Source organism: Spermophilus citellus (genome assembly GCF_964194105.1).
Source record: "Spermophilus citellus genome assembly, chromosome: 18".
In the NCBI taxonomy this organism is placed as follows: Eukaryota; Metazoa; Chordata; class Mammalia; order Rodentia; family Sciuridae; genus Spermophilus; species Spermophilus citellus.
The window spans coordinates 56,189,928-56,208,804 of NC_138200.1; the positions used below are offsets into that span (position 1 = coordinate 56,189,928).

Sequence of the window (18,877 nt, forward strand, 5' to 3'; positions counted from 1 at the left end):
CATTTTACAAATAATAAATGTATTTTCAAATCCTGAATGATAACCAAATTACAATTGCCTCTGAGTCTATCTTACTGCTTTACACAAGGATTAAAAAAAGACATAGTCACAGCCAAGTCACTCATGTACCAGGCACCCAGGGACAGGTTTTGTGGATAGATGGGTCCAGCCACCTCCCTCTGCTCTGGCAGCACTTCAGCTGCTCTGCAGCCCCAGCTCCTGCCAGGCTCCTACACCCAGGAGCTCCTCCTTCCTCTGTGACAGAGCCTGGCCCAGCAGGAACTGCCCCAGGGCCTTGATGTACACAGATGAAGTCCACAGATGAGAAGGCTTTGTCCACAGCCTGGGAGCACTCCCACCAGAGGGCTCGGGACCCAACACCTGCTGCCACCGTCTTCTCAGACAGCCTTAGCTCACAGCCCAAAGCGGGCTGGCGTGCGGCGAGGTGTCATAGGCTCCCCCTGCTCTTTCCGACCTGGAGTGTAGATCTTCGTGGACCTGGAGACACAGAAAGAGGGTATAGGAGAGGCATTACTCCTTACCCCAGCAGGACACACAGCCTAAGGCCTTGCTCTTCTAACTTATGTGTGAAGCAGCTCTGGAGCTAAAGCATCTTTTCCCCAGCACACACACACTCCCGTGTCTCTCCATTTTTGATCAGGAGTATAATAAAATAAAGCAAGCACTTCATTATGATATCCATTTTAAATAACTCCTACCACACCCCCAGGCTGAGCTGCGGCGATAGCTCCCATCCACTCCAGCAGACCACCACTAGAGCTGTGTAATGAAGAGTGGACTCGCCTCCATGGCCACTTTCTAGGAGGAATTACCAAGGGACTAGAATGCTTCTGCTGTTCATAGTGGGCCCTGCAGACCACGTCTGACGGCGGAGTAAGATGGGCTGGCCTGGCCAGAAAGACCAACTATGTGATTATAATTGGGACTTTGAGCCTCAGAATCAGGACTCTGAGTCATGTGATATCAGCCTAATCGCTGAGGAGGGGAAGGAGGCCAGAGACTTGAGTTCAGCCACATGGGCAAGGATTCAATCATTCATGCCAAAGTCATGAAACTCCAATGAAACTCTGAACCCAAGCTCAGAAGAGCCTCCCTGGTTGGCAATACCCTGTGTGTACTGTCACTTATGTGCCAGGAGGGTAACTGAGCCCTGAGGACAAAAATTGTCACTTTTGGGACCCTCTCACACCTTCTTTATGCATATCTCACTCTGGCTTGTTCTGATTTATACCCTTTTGCTATAATAAAACTGTATACCACTTTCCTGCATTTTGAGTCATTCCAGCAAAGTTCAAGGAGATCCCCAAATTTGTAAGCAAGTTTATCAAAAGTAAGGGTGACCTCGAAGCTTGCAGCTGGTGTTTGAAGTAAGGGCACCCCTGTGGAGGACTGTGCCCCTAACTTGTGAAAATCTGACCGAACACCAGATGCTGCACAGAGGCACGAACCCAAGACTCTCTTCTCCCCTGGCCGCTATTTCTTCTAATGTCCTGGCTTGTCAGCAGAGTCATTAGACCTCCCGTGCTACTCCACACCACCCCAAGCCCTGCATACAACGTGGCAATGACCAAGGACTGCAAATGAATGACCATGCCTTTAAAGGAGTTAGGAATTCTTCCTGTATCTCCACATGTGACCAACCAGGACGGAAGCAGCTTCTGTCACCAATTCGCCTTTATATAGTCAACTTCTCTTAAATCATGACCAGGGCCTAGCCCCTGGCAGCCTCCCAGCCAGGTCCCAAGGCAGAAGCTCACCTGACACTGCCCAGGGGGCTACGCTTCTCCTGCTCCTGCCGACGGGCTCGTAGCTGCTCCTCAGCCAGCGCCATTTCCTCTTCCATGGCAGAGGCTTCCTCTTTGGCCCGACGGCGATTCTCCTGGAGAAGGGGTAGAGGCACTGGCTGAGCCCACTGAGGACATCAGGTGAGGAGGCCCTGTCTGAACCCAGGTGCTTGTAGCACAAGACCAGCTGTCAGGGTCAGAGACTGTGGGGCTGCCTGCCCCACAGCAGGCCACTTCTTCTTCTGTAGCTAAGGCCTGATTTTTTTATTGATTCACAATAGACATTAGACAGGTCAGTCCTAAGCCAGTCATGCCTCAGCACTCCAGTCACATCAGTTAAGTACTTAAATTTTTAAAATCAAGTTCACATCTATGCCAGAGAGAATGGGAAAATAAGGAAGTCACCTGGCTGGAAAGGACAGATGGAAGATGTGCTTGGTCAGATATGGAGAGAACTACGCTGATTGGGAAAATAAAAGCCTAACAACATTTTGCGACCCTAAATAAGGAACATAAATGAGGGTCATCAATGGACATCAAATCCTTGAGGAGATGGATAGCAGCTGAGAATTTAGAACACGCTACTCCTCAACCTTAGCATCACCAAAAGTGGGGCCACCAGATCTCATGTGCCTCCTAAGAGTATTTTAAAAGTAAGTCCCTTCCACACTCATACATTGCTAGTGGGACTGAAAATTGGTGCAGCCAATATGGAAAGAAGTATGGAGATTCCTTGGAAAACTGGGAATAGAACCACCATTTGACCCAGCTATCCCACTCCTCGATCTATACCCAAAGGACTTAAACACAGCATACTACAGGGACACAGCCACAACAATGTTTACTGCAGCACAATTCACAATAGCTAAACTGTAGAACCAATATAGATGCCCTTCAATAGATGAATGGATAAAGAAACTGTGGTATATATACACAATGGAATATTACTCAGCATTAAAAGAGAATAAAATCATGGCACTCGCAGGCAAATGGATGGAGTTGGAGAATATAATGCTAAGGGAAGTAAGCCAATTCCAAAAAAACAAATTCCGAATGTTTTCTCTGATATAAAGATGCTGATTCATGGGAAGGCGGGTCGCAGAGCATGGGAGGAATAGACAAACTCTAGATACGGCAAAGGGGAAGGAGGGGGAAAGAAGGGGACATGGGGGTAGGAAAGATGGTGGAATGAGATGGTACATGTATGAAGACATGAATGGTGTGACTCTATGTTGTATACAACCAGAGATATGAAAAATTGTACTCTATATGTGTAATATGAATTGAAATGCATTCTACTGTCATATATAACAAATTAGAATAAAAAAAATAAGACCTTTCAAGGGCTGGGGTTATGGCTTAGTGGTAGAGTGCTCACCTAGTACGCATGAGGCACTGGGTTCGATCCTAAGCACCACATACAAAATAAATAAGTAAAATAAAGGTATTGTGTCCATTAAAGAAAAAAAAAAGTGACTCCTTTCAAGCTAGATATAGTGGTAGTGTTTTCTCCACTTTGCTGAATATTTGGAAATTTCAAAAAATTTTTAAAAAATAAAGCTCAGTGACTCAGCCACCTGAATGATGGGGAAATAAGACACATCAGGAAGACTTGATCCCAGATTTTATATTTGGAGGAAGAAGGGATCAGATGACAGAGTCTTCAATCATGGGCAAACAGCATCTCCATGGGAAATGTAGGATGCTCACCTGCCGCGACTTGCCTGCCTGCTTCACGCTGTAGAACATGGGGCCCAGCTCCGCCAGCCACTCTCCATCTACAGCAGTCACACACTGCATGTACTCCTGTGGGCAGAGGGGCAGTGAGGCAGAGGTCATGGGTGGGCCAGTCCCTCCCACAGGTTCCACAATTAGGAGTCACTTGAGAAGGGCCCTGTCCCCAGCCCATCTAGGCTGGAAAAGGCAGGGGAGAGCCCCAGATACTGATTGTCATCCCTTCTCCTATCCAAGTTCTCCCATGCTTGAAAAACACTCCCAAATATACCAGAGAAAAGGTTCAGCACTGCAGAAAGCCCTTCTAATGACATCAACAGGGGTCACTAATCCCAAATAGCAAATAGGAAACCATCTTGCTGGCAGGGTTGAGGTAACTGTATTCTAGAGATTCATTCTATAAAGCTTCCCCAGGCCCTCCAGTTGAACACCAGCCTCAAAAGCCCTGCAAAGCAACGTGTGTGGTCCCAAGTCTGCCGGAGCAAAAGCTCATTGTAAAAGGCAGGGGAGGGTCATGAAAGTGTGGCCAGGAAGGTGGACCCACATTACGCGAGCACCTCAGGAAAGACTCACCTTGGTGGTCATGACCAACTCATGGTACACTATGTAGTCCGGGGTGTAGCCCATTCCAAAGAGGGAGCTGGTGGGGTGCAAGTGACACGGCATCCCTGTGCGGATATTCACATACTCCCCGATTCCCTAGGGAAGACACAAAAGGCAGGCACATCAGAGACACACTGCCTACTTGGGAAGCTACTCCATCCCTTAAAATCATCTTGACCCAGGTGTGGCACCTACCCTCAGGTACCACAGGAGGAGGCGGCCAGAGCTCCACAGGGCTCCCAAGGCTCACCTTGAGCTTGGCTGCCTGGTGGAAATAGGCAGCACAGATACACTTCCTGACAATGTCCCAGTCAGTGCCACATGAGGCCAGGCTCATCCGCTGCTGCACCATGATGTCCTTGAGTTGGGCCCGCACCTCCCTGACCTAGAGCAGAACACAAGCAAACCAGAACGGAGCCCTCCTTCCCCTCTTCTCCCACCCTGCAATCCAGAAGTCCTGCTCGCTCATCTGTGGCCCCACCTTCCGCATGGCCTTGGCATGGATGAAATGGTCATTACACCAGATGGTGGAGTAATTATTGTTTTTCCACTGCAGGTAAACATTCAGGTAGGTCAAATGATCACTCTCAGGGACTGCAAACTTCTCCCGGATTTGATCACTCTCCTCCTCTCGGCCCTAGGGAGGGAAAAAGAAGCTTAACCCTAGGCAAGGAAGATCAGGCCCACCAAGCATATCCAGGGATTCTCACACTATCACCTACCCACATATAACTTCAAACACAGCAATATACTGCCTAATGATATGGAATAAAAATAATTTATAATAAAATGTTAAAATGTAAAAGCTCAGAAACAACCATACTAGAAGACAAAGGATGTTCTTGCAAATTTCCAAGACACCCCGAGCGGACCACTGATCCAACCCAACCTTGCTCCCCCCACACCACCTAACAGAAGACAGCAAAATCATGCTTCAAAAACTCTGATTCCCAGCCTTATGTTCCACTTCCAAAATACAGAGAGCTCTTCCTCTCTCAAATACTCCCCAAGCCTTCCTAGAAGGGAGGGGAGCCAGCCACCAACTCCTACCTTGGGCCTGTAGAAGATGGCCGGGACTGAGAGCATGGACACAATGAGCAGGATCTCAGAGCTGCAGCCCATGTCACAGGACACGATGAGCATCTTGGACAGGGCTGGGTCCAAAGGGAACTCCACCATCAGCCGCCCTGTGGATGTAAGACCACCTAGGAGAGAGAAGCAAATCCAGACATTCAACGGGACAGTGGAGTACAGAGAGAGAAGCCACACACCAGCACCCCTGAGGCCCTGCCGGTTCCCAGGGCCACGACACCTGTGTTGTCCAGGGCCCCAAGGATCCAGAGCTGATACATGGAGTTGAGCATGTTGTCTTCTGGGGGTGGGTCCATGAAGTGGAACTGTAGCAGGTCCTGCACCCCAAGGGACTTGAGCAGCAGTACCACATTGGCCAAGTTGGTCCTCTGGATCTCAGGCACCGTGGTGGTCAGGAGTTCATTCTTATAGGCACTCTGTGTGTACAGCCTGGCAGGGAGAAGACTCTGGTTTTGCTGCACCTGCACCACATTGGCCCACAAGGCCTCTTACTACACTGGCTTCCCACAGGACCCCATGGTGGAAGATCAACACTATTCTAGCTTCTTCTAAGTGTACTCCATAGCAGCCAGGAAATCCTACAGATGGGGAAACACCCATTTCTTTTCCCCACCTCCACTCCTTTAACTCATTCATTTCTACCTACTCAGGTATGCCTTCTATATACCTGTTTCATTTCTGGAACTAAAGTGCCTGAGACTAGAACTATGGCAAGGTTTTATTTTCTCAGTATCTTTGTATACACTGAATCTCTATAATGAATACATTATTTTAAAAAACCACAACAAAGAATAATTGAAAAAGTACAAAACAACAAATGACATCCTTTGCTCAGCTCCATCCTTGATGGGGGAGCCTGCTGTATGGGTCTTCCACTGCGTGGACATTCCTTCTTAGTCTGCCTCATACCTCACAACTCCCTGGAAAGGTTTCTTCTTCCACTCAGCAGTACCACCACATGGCAGCCCATAGGAGCCCTAGTCTTGGGGATCAGCTCTGGGATCAGCATCCCCCCACCCTGGTGCAGACTCTCAGCAATCCCAGCGCTGCCCCAAATAGCAGGCTAGCACAGGGCTCCTACCTGAAACACTGACCTGGGCCCGTCCTGCCAGCTCGCCCTGACCTCTGGTTGGCGTTGGCCTGGCTGATGGGGTAGATCTGCAAAGCATCCATGCCAATCCTGGGGTTAAAGACCTAGGAGGAGGTAGAAAGAAGCTAATTAAGGATAAAGTTGGGGCGGGGGGGAGTGGCTCTAAAATACAGAAAAGCCAAAACCCAGCTGCTGCACATCACAGAGGAAGTGTCTCAGCAACACCAATAGCCATCCTTTTAGAGCCATACGCCTTCAGAAATGTTCTCATAAACACCTGAAGGAGTTTTCCCCAGAAACACCAACTGTATAAATCTCTACAAAATTATTTAAATGATCTACCTCTTCAAATAATCACAAAGATTAAATGAATCAAACTCACAGCAAAACCAGCACTCACTAAATGTTGGCCTTGCACCACCAGTTACATGGGTGTCACCTTCCAGGAGGACTAGGGCCTAACCTCCCACCCACTAAGCTCAGTCAGCTTCAGGTGAAGACCCAGGGCCCCACTTCCCACATCTCTCCTTACCTTTAATTTGCAATAACCAGAGTCAATAACAAACATGATTCCATCAACAGTCAGAGATGTCTCAGCAATGTTGGTGGCAACAATACACTTCCGGACGCCATCTGGAGCCTAGGGCCGAGCAGGTCATGCAGAGGTAGAAAGACTACACAAGGCAGGACCCAGCCCACCTCCCTCCCACCCCTTCTAGTGAAGGAACATCTCCTCCCCTTTGCTCTCTGATGGAAGGGGAGATACCCAAAGATGGGGATCCCAAAAAATTTTTGTTGTCATACCTTCTGGAAGATTTTGGCCTGAAGGTCAGAGGGCAGCTGGGAGTAGATGGGCAGCACAGCCAAAGCAGGCGCATTTTCCAGTTCTTCCAGGTGCTCCACAATCTGGTCTGAGGTCACCTAAACGCACCAGGAGGAGTCATAAGACTCTGAAGCCCCAAACTCTCATATGGAGAACACCCCCATTCACCACAATGGTGACCAAGGCACACACCTCAATATCCTCTTGGCCAGGCATGAAGATAAGGATGTCCCCAGGGGCCCCTGAGAGGTGCACCTGCAAAGACTGCTTCACTGCGGCCTCCACATAATCCTCCTGCGGGGTCTGTAACAGCAGCCAGGAACAGTCAGAGGGTAGCAAGGACCAGGCCTCCCTCTGGGAGCCCCACAGCCACTAACTGGTCTGGGCTGATAAGTGGACTTTCAGGGCTGCTACACCTGGGGGTCTGATTGCAAGGCCCCTACAAGAAGTCCTGGTGCCTCCCTGGGCCCATGTTTTAGCTTCAAAGAAGCAAGGAAATAAACCCTCCCCCAGAGCACAGTCCTCTAAGCCTAGAGCTATAGGCTGCCCCATTTTGCTCCGTGGCACCCCACAAATCTCCCCCAACTCAGTATTCTATCCACTCCAGCTGGCTTCTCACCAAAGAGGCACACGGCATGGAGAGTCAATTCAAAAAACAGACCCTCAGTACCTTGCTGAAGAGGATATCCACAGGGAAGGTTCGACCAGGAATATGGAAGATGGGAACATTCCCAAAAAAGGAAGCAAATTTCTCTGCATCCATAGTGGCTGACGTAACAATGAGCTTGAGGTCTGAGCGACGAGCCACAACCTGAAAGAAAAAGTCACGCAGCAGCTCCCTTGAGTTTGGGACCCTTGGCTCTGCCCTCCAATCCTATCAGCACTACCCCTGAATAAAGCAGAAGCCAAAGCTTGCAAACTGGCTTATTAGATTTAACAATCCTAGAGATTTGAGCAACAGGGCCATAGCCAAGAAAACCATAAGTCACTCAGCTGAGTGAGAAGAGAGTAAATTACAAGATCAGACTTGAACGTGATAACACGGAGCCTCAGGGAAAACCCTAGTCTGCCAGAGACCCTCTCAGTGTCCCCAGAATAGTCCCAACCCACCTGTAGCACCTCAATCACTGGCTACTGGCAGTGCACTGGTCAAAGCCCCAAGTACAAAGGGACTAGACCTCACGGTCCTTACCTCCCGGAGCAGCCCAAAGAGCACATCCGTGTTGAGGGAGCGTTCGTGGGCCTCGTCCATGATGATGGCACTATAGTGATCCAGGTCAGCTTCCCGGAGGGACTCTCGGAGCAGGATCCCATCAGTCATGTACTTTATCAGGGTGTTTTCTGAAGTGCAGTCTTCAAAGCGGATGGCATAACCCACCTGGAGGTCAGACAGATGGCTCACTCAGAGCTGGAGCCACCCGCTCACTGTGAGCACACCCCATCCTTGAGTCCAGGTCTTAGCAGATCACACCCTCTGGCTCAAATGGGCAGAGTATTGGGAAAAGAATATTTGGCTCAGGACTCATGTCCACTCACCTCCTCACCAAGGTTTCCCCCCATCTCTTCACTGACTCTTTTGGCCACTGACATGGCAGCCACTCGCCGGGGCTGGGTACACCCAATCATCCCATAGTCTGTGTAACCATCTTCATGCAAATACTGGGTCAGCTGAGTGGTCTTGCCGCTCCCTGTCTCCCCAACCACAATCACAATGCTGTTGTCCCTGCAAGGAAAAGCAGTTCAAAAGGTTCAACAGCTTCCTCAGCTGAAGGCTAACTCCAAGAAGCCTCTGCCACCTGTCTTCACCATGGCTAGCTAGGCAGAGAGCATGCCTGCTCAGAAAAGATGATTTCCTTGGGAAAAGAGCCTCCTACAGAACTACCACCTGAGATATCTGGAACACAGTGAGGTTTAAACAGGTGCACTAAAAAAGAACAATGCCATTGTGTTACTTTATGCAGCATAGTCCTGGGAAAACAAATGAGTTCCCTTCCCACCAGACAATGCACAAAAACAAAAAAGAGCTCCTGAGCAAACACAGGAGACAGAGGGGCCACTGATTTGACACTGGGATCCTTGGATCTGGTGGCATTACCTGATAATAGTGAGTAGCTCTTGCTGCACAGCAAAGATTGGCAGATACTGCCTCTGCTCCAGGATTGACTTCTTCTTTGCAAACTCGCTGCTGGCTTCACTTTTTTTCTTCATGTGGTCTGCAAACTTCTGCTCTGTCCTGGGAACACAGAGCAGCCTAAGCACCATGCATAATGTCCCCCATGGTACCTCCTGCCCTTCTTCTTGCTCAAGGAATATGAATGACTTTAACAAGAAGCAATAAATCTGACACACAAAAGCAGCCAGGTCGTCTGAGATTATTTCTCTTCAGAACTAAGGACTGGAACTGCAGTGAGAATCTATGATACACTCTCGACACCATAGGGTCAAACAGAGCTAACCAAGGATCTAAGGAGGTACAGATTATCAAGTGGGCAAATGCTGTGCCCTAAATAGAAAGTGACCAGGAGAGGGGCTAAAGTCAACCACACTCACTAACTTGTAGAGAACACCTTGGGCAATTTCTGCACAATACTTAAAGGGCCAAAACAGCCACCTATTTTAGCCATCTAGGGTCTTCTAGGAGTTATGGCCACAGCACACAGTGTAGGTCAATCTTCCCCCTTCATAACAGGGCAGCATGGCCCATAAGGACTCGTTTTCAAAAATCTGAGAAAAACTCACTTACTACTGACCAGTAGCTTCTACCAAAAGCACTCAATGTCTGATATGTGGATACATCCCGACACTAGAAGCACTGTGGCATATTCCCAAATAAGTACTCCACTCCCTGAGCCCACACCATCTTCCAGTCACCTCTTCCAAGAGATACTTCCTCCTTCAGACCAATTAACTGCTTCCTGTTTCTAATTTCACCCAACAAATGATATCTAAGAGATTAAACTACCCTGAAACTAACAAGAGCTAACCAATAATGCCAACTTCTCATTGAAGATATTTCACACAGGGGTACAGAGAATTATTAATTCAGATGACAGTTCAGAAGGATGTAACAGCTGGGTGTAAGGCTCTAAGCAACTCAGTAAGACCTGGTCTCTAAATAAAATACAAAATAGAGCTAGGGATGTGGCTCAGTGGTTGAGTGCCCTTGAGTTCAATCTCCAGTACACCCCACACACACACACCAAAAAAAAAAAAAAAAAGAAAGATGTAAGAGAATTCAAAGAATGAATCATGAGGGACATTTGTGTCTTTCAGCTACTCAAGGCAGTAATCCCAACAAAGAGTATGCAATATATACTTAATACATCTATAAACAGATAAGTCACTACCTGATAACACTTTCTATTTTGGAATCTCTATTAAAATAATTGTTCCTCATATGGAATTAAAATTTGACTAAAAGAACAAAACCCATCTTCTCCCCACGAACACCTGAAATACACCAAAGCTCAGGGAGTGCTGACTTGGGAAGATGCCACAGTCCTTCTGGGTCTTGGATGTATCCACATGTCAGACATTGAGTGCTTTATGTAGAAGCTACTGGTCAGTAGCAAGGCCAAATGCATGGGCTCCAAAGACAGACTGTCTGGGACCAACCCTGATGCCACTATTTACTAGCTGAGTGACCTCAACAAATTCCCTAATCTTCCAGGGCCTCATAGTACTCAGACCACTGCCAGGCCAAGAGGAAGCCCCTGTGGTAGTGGTAGTAAGCCTAACACCTACGAAAAGCTAAAGATAATAGAAGAAAGATCAGGATGAAGATATCAAGGAAAACAAGATTCAGAGTAACAGCTGTCATTTTTCAGTTCATAAGTCATGAAGTCTATCAGTTCTGCCATGACTGTCCTTGGTTTTCAGAGCAAGTCTGCTGCTGGCGAAGACTCCCCACCTGTAGTCCACCTTCCCATCCTCTGTCAGAGCTTTATCTGGCTCTTCTTCTTTTTTGACACCCATTATATCTCCCAGTTTGGTCCCAGCCAGTTCCCAGTGTTTGTGCTGAGCCTGAAGAAGACAAGAAAAATAAAGTCCACTCCATCCTGTGATGCAACTGTGGCAATGGAAACTCAGTCCCAGCTGACATCAGTTTCATCTATAAGGTGGCAAATCCCACAAGGCACTGGGGGTACCAGGCAACACATTCCAAGACTCAAGCCTCCAGATCCCCAAACCCCAGGCTTGTGGCTGCCTTGACTAAGGACAGTGGAGGAAAGCAGTGCCCTTCTCCAAGAGCTGAGTCTTTCTCCATGTGCCCCATTTCTACAAGGAAGCACACTTGAGTAGTCTAATAAGTGTTTTAAATAGGAAAAGAAAAACATGCACAGACTTCCCAGCCAGGGTGGCGAGAGGCCAACCTTTTTGCGCTCCTTTTGCTCCCTGTGTTTCCGCACTGTTTGGCTGCCTTTCCGAGCAATGATGGCCAGGTCAGAAGTAGCATCCTTAACTGGAATCACGGGCTCTGGCTGCAGGAGGTGGAAGAAAAAGAGAAATCATCCATTAGTCTCTAAGGCCAACCAGAGGACCTGTGTCCTAACAGTTCTCGGGAGTAATAGGGCAGAGGGGTTATCCTATCATGACACAGGGCTGTTTCCCCACTTTTATTTCTTTCTTCCTTCTATTCCTCTAATCTTTCTGAATGTCCCTGCTTCTGGCCACAGGAGCCTCACCTGCTTGGTGAAGACAATGCGTCCATCCAGAAAGGGAGGCACCAGGTTGTGAACCATCAGGTGTACTTTGGCTGCGTTGTCCTCTTCAAAGTCCTCGTCCACCTCCAGCCGATGGACCACCCCACTGGTCAGCATGCGGTTAGTCTCCCAGCGCTCATTATCCTGTGAGGACACAGTGGGAGTCCCACTCAGACTGCAACCAGAAGCCATCCTAAAAAGTCTCCAAGCAAGTTCCCATATCCTGTCTCAACAGATGGGTGGGCCATGGTGGCCACAGAGGCATCACAGATCTCTCTACCCTGCAGTTCACTAAAAGAGTCATTGACCTTAGATCACCAGCAATACTTTGTTCCAAGAAGCAACACTTTTGATCTAGACAGACATACGAACAGTGACTATCCACAGCCCCACTCAGAGACACAAAGAACACAGACCACAGAGGCAGGTGCCACAGTACCAGTTCTCACCCATAGCACTGCAGATGACAGAAGTATGAACTAGGTATTCCTAAGTGACCCACGGGTTTCCCTATCCAACCTTTCTCTCTGGCCAGAGGCATATCTGATCCTGTCCTCTCAGCAACAGAAGACTAGCTAGGCTTTCTTCACCTAGTGAGACCTGCTACTTCTCCCACATCCGGACTCCAGCTCTGAACCTGCACCAACCACTGCCAGTGGCCTCACCTCATTGATCTGCCTGCGCTGGGCCGAAATTCGCTTCTGCTTCTGTTTATGCAGATGCTGCTCCCGCCGCCTCACATAGTCCTCGGAGGAGTAGGCCAGGGGGTTGTGGAACTCATCATACCCCTCATCCATCATGTACCAGTCCCGGTCAGCTTGCTGCAGGGAGACAAAGCAACAAGAACAAGGGGAAGATCAAGTTTATGCATGAGACACAGGTAGAGGGGAACAGATATTTAGTAGGAAGTTAAGTGGGCACTAGAACTACCCTCCTGAGAGGTGCAGGAAAGTCCACCTAGTGGAGGACGACACAGGGCTGACTTGACTTGGCCACCCATCACGACGGCACTTCTTAGATTCACCACATGGTGGCACCACCACATAACGAGTTATGTATGACCTGCTACATTAGGAGAGGTCTTGCTGCAGCCTGGGTTTTTCCAAGGAGAGTCCACTGCACAGCACCAACTATCCTCCTCAAAGCCCAGTACTGCTGGAGACTCCCTCAGGGCCCTTGGGCTCTGATACCCCCTTTCACCCGTGCCCCTACAGTCAGTCATAGCCCACTCTGAATCCCTCAAAGACGTCTGTTGCCTTTACCCTCTGGTCATCCTCCCACTGCTGCCGCTCCTCTTCTGTGTCAAATGAAATCCCTTCTTCACCATCCTCACGTCTTCCTGAAAATCAGCAGATGGTAGGTCAGTTCACACCAACCTGGCTTATCCTAGAGGCCCCCAAAAGACCTGCAAAGCCACAAACCCCAAGAACAAAAGCCTCTTCTCAGCCTCCCCAAGATAAGCCAAAGTGCTCTTCTGCCTCCTGTCCCCCAGGCCTTACCTCGGCCCCTGGACAGACGAGGGGTGGAACCTAGGTGTCGTCTGTCATCAGCCCACTCGTTGTATTTGTAGGAGGGAGTTGGCAGAGGCGTGTCGTCTGAGTACTTGCTCCTCACAGACCTGGGACAGCAAGACCAACAGGCACAGAGTTGAGCTGTGTCCTCAGCCACCAGCTCTCCCTGCCCAGATCCCTTTACCGCCTCGCCAAGACCCAAGGCAGCTCTACCCAGGCATCACCTGTCTCGATCTCGAGTGGATGGCCGATGGCTCCGCTCAGAATCCCGATATGAAGGTGTCGGGGAGGGTGACTCCCACTGAGAGCGCCTTGAGGAGCCATAGCTACTGTCCTCCTCCTCCCAGGTAGATCTTGAAGGAGTGGCTGCGTCTGGGGCCACAAGAGACACATCGCCAGAAGCATCCAATTTCACCAGAGATGCAGCTCCAAAACAACTAACCAAAAGTTAACTCCCCCAATTTATTTATTTTACTGTTTATAAACCTTTGCATCTATTTGTAATGTTTTTTTTTTTTTTTTTTTTTAGAGAGAGTGAGAGAGGAGAGAGAGAATTTTTAATATTTATTTCTTAGTTCTCGGCGGACACAACATCTTTGTTTGTATGTGGTGCTGAGGATCGAACCCGGGCCGCACGCATTCCAGGCGAGCACGCTACCGCTTGAGCCACATCCCCAGCCCATCTATTTGTAATGGATAAGATGGTTCTGAGAGTTTTTTAAAGGTATCTGAATTTTCTTTTTTTTTTTTTTGGTACCAGGGATTGAACCCAGGAGCACTTAACCACTGAGCAGCAGCATCCTCAGCCCTTTCTATTTCTTTTAAATTAGAGACAGGGTCTTAACAAGTTGATTAAGGCCTTGCTAAATTCCTGAGGCTAGCTTTAATCTTGCAATCCTCCTGGCCTCTCCCGAGCCACTGGGATTACAAGGACATGACACCATGCCTGACAAGATATCTGAATTTAGTGGTCCAGTTTTCATTCTGCTAATAACAATTTTTTAAGGAATATTTAATTTCTCTCAGCAAACATATCCATCTTAAATGCAAATAATTCTTTTTTATAAATCCTTCATAAGCCCCTATCTCTCTATCCTTTCCTGACATTTGGAAAACTGGCCATCCAGCCTATCACCTAAAGGAAACACATGCAACCTAACAAGGGTACGGCTGCATCCACTTGACTCAGGGCCCAGTATTCCCAGAGGCTCAAGATAGAGTCAGGGCTTCTGTCTCACTGCCTCAGCAACCCACTAGAAAGAAAGTCAGTCAGCCTTGTAGTCACCTAAACCATCACAAACCATCACAACTACCACAGAAAAGAGCTAAGTCTACCTTTAGGTCGATGCCGTGGGCTCTCCGGTTCATTTCTTCTGCTGCTGCGCTCTGAGCCTCCATCTCGCTCCGATCTGCTGCTGTGCCTACTTCTATCCCGCTCATCTATGAAGAGTCACACACAGAGCTCAGCACCACACAGAGTGCAGCTGTGTCCTGTCCTCACACATACCCAGCTGCACCCTAGAGAAAGGACAGGCCGCCTCACTCACTCCCAGGTGCAACCTGTACTGCTCTAACGCGGTCCATGGGTTCCTGAACTCACACATTCCCATTCTTTCAAAGGGAAAAATATAGTTACTGGCTAGAAAATTTCAAACTCACAATAAGAGTTATTTTCCTGCAAGATTTCAAAAAAAAAAAAATAGTTTCAAGTCTACAGTGAATAGTTTTATAAAGTTAAAAGCATATAAGTCATAAAATACTGAGCAAGACCAGCACTGGCTTTTATGTCTAGCTTCACTCCATATCACTGTCCTTTCTCTATCTCCGACACTCTTGTAAACTCTGGTTTCTTATATGAATTATCCATTGTTTCCTTTATCATGAGTTTTCATAATAAAACAAGGACAATATGCTCAAGCATACCAGGTGTTACAACTGACACCTGTTCTTAAACTGCCTGCTATCCCCAATCCCAGCAGGGTAAAACCCACAGGCTGACATCATGCACACAGGGATATCCAGTTAATGGGCACAATTCAAGTTTGTGCAACATGAAAAAGCCTGGCATGTGTCTATTCACATGCTAACAGGCACAGGAACCATGCTGCGTAGTTTACCTCTGTCCCTTTTGCGGTCATGGTCTCCTCGATCCCGTGATTTCTCTTTCTTCCGATCCTTTTCTTCTTTGGATGAGGCATAGACACCATGTTCCCGCCTCTCCCGCTCTCTCTGCCGACTACGTTCCCAAAACTCTTCACTCACACCCCCAGGATGGGATGGAGTCTCTACATGAGCAGACCGATAGTGTCTGAAACAGGGAGTGCAGCTGGTAAAGAGCCCCCCATAGGAGAAGATCCCCACCCCAAACCTCTGGCTGTGCCAAACAAGTGACCTGTCCTTTTCTACTCCTTGATGCTGCAGGCTTACATACGGAATCAACCCAAGGCACTTCTAACCTCTATCATCTCCCCCTTAGCTGCCTTTGAATTCTTACCACAAATGTGAAGAAAATGCTAATTCTACGTAGCATCAGTATTACAAAATCATTAAAAAAATTACAAGCTCTGAATGTCCAATAGGAAAACTGGAAACTAATCATGGGCTATTGTTTTCTGGCCTCCACTTTTATCCCCTTTGGGCTAACCTACCCAAAGGCCTTTACCTGTCTTTACGGCTACTTCGGCCAGCCTGCTCATCACCGTCCTCTTCAGCATCCTTCTGGTCATCCTTGCTCTCCTCCCAGTCCTTGTAGGAAGAGATTCTGGACTTCTTCTTGTCCTCCCCATCATCTTTCTCTTCTCGCTCCCTCCGTTTCAGGGAAGCCAACAAGTCCAGTCCCAGCAATGAAGGGCGGGGAGCAGGGGCTTTGAAGACATGCTGCTCACTGGCTGCACTTTTGGTCTTGCAAATAAGACCACCAACCTGAGAGTCCAGATCAGTGCCTTCTAACCGATGGATTGAGGCATCCTCATTGGTGTCCTCCATCACAGGCTCTGGGATTTCTCTGGGAGGGAGGAGAATCATTTGGTACAGAACATAAGAAATAAAGCTCAGCTACGCTATAGCCCAGAATAACTATAGCTACAGGTATACTTAGGTGGTTAAGCCTACCTACCCACTACCAAGACCAGAACTTCTTTTGCTACCTCTTGCCAAGACCTTTCCATCAAATCAATGACATTCTCAAAAGACCCTCCTATTCTCACCCCCACACCAAAGATACAGATATACATACACACACACCAAATATTACAATATTACAAAATAATAATTACAATTAATCCAAAAATGTCTGCCAGATTCTAATCAACATGCACAGCTCTACAGAGGAGTATTACAAACATAATGTGGACCCAAGAACATCAATATCCAAAAGGATATCATACAGGCAAGAAAAGACCTCACTAAGGGTTGCTTACTGGAACAAGATACCATCTATAAACTGAGTGCAGGGGAAACTAGATTTGAAGTCAGAAACTCAATTAGAAACCAAACTTTTGGCATTTTCTACTTCTGTGATGGTAAGCAACTTCATCTTTGGATTAGCCATAATTTCTATATCTGTAAAATGGAAATAATTTTGGCTTTATCTAATCTATAGAATTATTACAAGAATCAAAAAAAGTATTCTGTAGCCAGATTTATAGACATAATGGTTACACTATTTCATATTTTATTTGCTATACTCCTATATATTAATTGGGTTCCTTACCAGTTTTTTACATGAGTTCTTCTACCTCTCCCTCCCTTTCAATTAAAGGTATAGCAGAGTAAAGACGTGAAGACAGAAGGTTACCATTCATGTTCTGCCCACTTTAGTGACTTTTTCTGGACCAGTAGTATTTTTTAAAAAAAACAATTACCTTTCAGAAGTCAAAATCAGTTTAATAACAATCCATGTTTACCAAAAATACTTATGGGAAACACTGAATTAGGCAGATTCCCTGGAGCTTAACTTGTAACATTTTCCTCTTTGTCTCTGACTACACACTATCCACTTATAAATGTACATCTATGCTGGGCACTTTGATAAATGCCCTCATTCAAACAAGTAAGTGAAGCAAAGAACTGTCAAGGGGTAAGATACCTCCAGAATCCAAAATTTTCTGCCAGATTCTAATCAACATGCACAGCTCTACAGAGGAGTATTACAAACATAATGTGGACGCAAGAACAAGAGTTGCATTTTGAAAACGTCATCAGGCACAACAGAAAAGAGAAACCTGCATGCTGGTTTCCTCACAAGCATTTGTATGCATGTAAGGAAATCCAGGCAGGAAGACTGGGGTACACATGCTGTCATCAACAGTTATCTGAATTAGGAATTATGCCCCTAAAGGCCATTCTATGCAAACAAGGGAACCTGGTCTGTTTTGTTGACTGCTATGGCTCAGTGTAGCAATATAAACATGTGATGAATAAATGAATAAGTAAATTTAAACTTAAAGGAGAACAGGAAATCAAACGTTTCTAGAAACAGCATGAAAAGATAGCAGCAACAGAGCACATGGGAGTCTCAGAGAGAGGACTTAACTGGCTGCAGAGACGAACAAAGAGTTAAGAGGCCAGACTCTGCAAAAAGATTAATAGCAAAGAGGCGAGAGGGTACCAGAAAGTCAGTGAAGAAATCTGGACTTACTCGATCAATAATTATTCACTGAATGCCTCCTTGAGCCATCCCTGTTCTCAGCAAAAGAGATAGACAAAAATAAAAATCCCTGGCATCCTCGGAGCTTACATTCTAATATAGGAGGTCTTCCACTAAATCTCCGGGTTGAGATACCACTGTGAGGTAGAACAGGAAGACGGAGGAGCCCTGCTCAGGCGCAGAGACTGCCTAGGAGTGGGCTAGGGCCAAGTCCTAAGTAAGGGCGCAGGGCGACCCTGGACAGCACCTCTGGATCTCAGCATCTAACCAGAGCAAGGAGAAAGGCCGCAGGAAACAGGATGGGCACAATATCATCGAGGTTAGTAAAGCAAGTTAGGTGACAAGGAGGAAGGCACTTTCCAAAGTGGGGAAACCTGAACCGGAGACCGGTATCTGTCTCTTGGAGCCGCTGTGACTGGCGAAGGCCAGGTCAGGAAGGAAAAAGGGACACTCACCTCACCAAGAGCGATTCTTGGGGCCCTTCTGTTCCGGATTTGGGGGTTCTGGCGCTGCCACCCCTCGGTCTGAAGGCCTCAAAAAGACAAATTCCACTCCTTGAAAGCCGCCATTATCCTCCCATAATACCTTGCGCGGCCCCCTCTATCATCCAAAGATACCATCGAGAACAGTCCAGGAAACGTCGGCTCCTAGGCCAAGTGTGGGACAGAACGAGAACCAGCTCTCAAAGCTAGAGTGTCTTCTGGGGATCAGCTCTGATCAGAGACATTTCCGAGACATTGCGACCAATCACGCTTAGTTCGAGAGGTGAAAACCCGCCTCTAGTCTGTGTGCGGGAGAGCGGGGTTGGCTGGGGGAGTGGAACGGCCATATTTGCTAAGGGCGGAAATGACAACAAGCTTCCGGTCAG

General features: G+C 47.5%; 1 protein-coding gene across 1 annotated transcript; it reads right to left on the reverse strand.

Annotated features, from left to right (window-relative positions):
- On the reverse strand, positions 1–18,768 carry DHX38 (DEAH-box helicase 38). The gene is made up of 27 exons (XM_081274628.1): positions 18,465–18,768; positions 16,024–16,365; positions 15,479–15,669; positions 14,697–14,801; positions 13,586–13,733; positions 13,350–13,468; positions 13,113–13,189; positions 12,516–12,671; positions 11,833–11,994; positions 11,521–11,628; positions 11,058–11,170; positions 9,243–9,380; positions 8,684–8,870; positions 8,340–8,525; positions 7,818–7,958; positions 7,340–7,450; positions 7,129–7,245; positions 6,857–6,964; positions 6,316–6,428; positions 5,455–5,663; positions 5,193–5,347; positions 4,624–4,779; positions 4,393–4,527; positions 4,113–4,238; positions 3,516–3,611; positions 1,779–1,900; positions 1–498 (listed from the first exon to the last, which is right to left on the reverse strand). The coding sequence occupies exons 2-27, from the start codon at positions 16,344–16,346 to the stop codon at positions 414–416; spliced, it is 3,687 nt and encodes a 1,228-aa protein (XP_081130754.1). The 5' UTR covers positions 16,347–16,365; positions 18,465–18,768; the 3' UTR covers positions 1–413.
- Between the last annotated feature and the right edge of the window lie 109 nt (positions 18,769–18,877).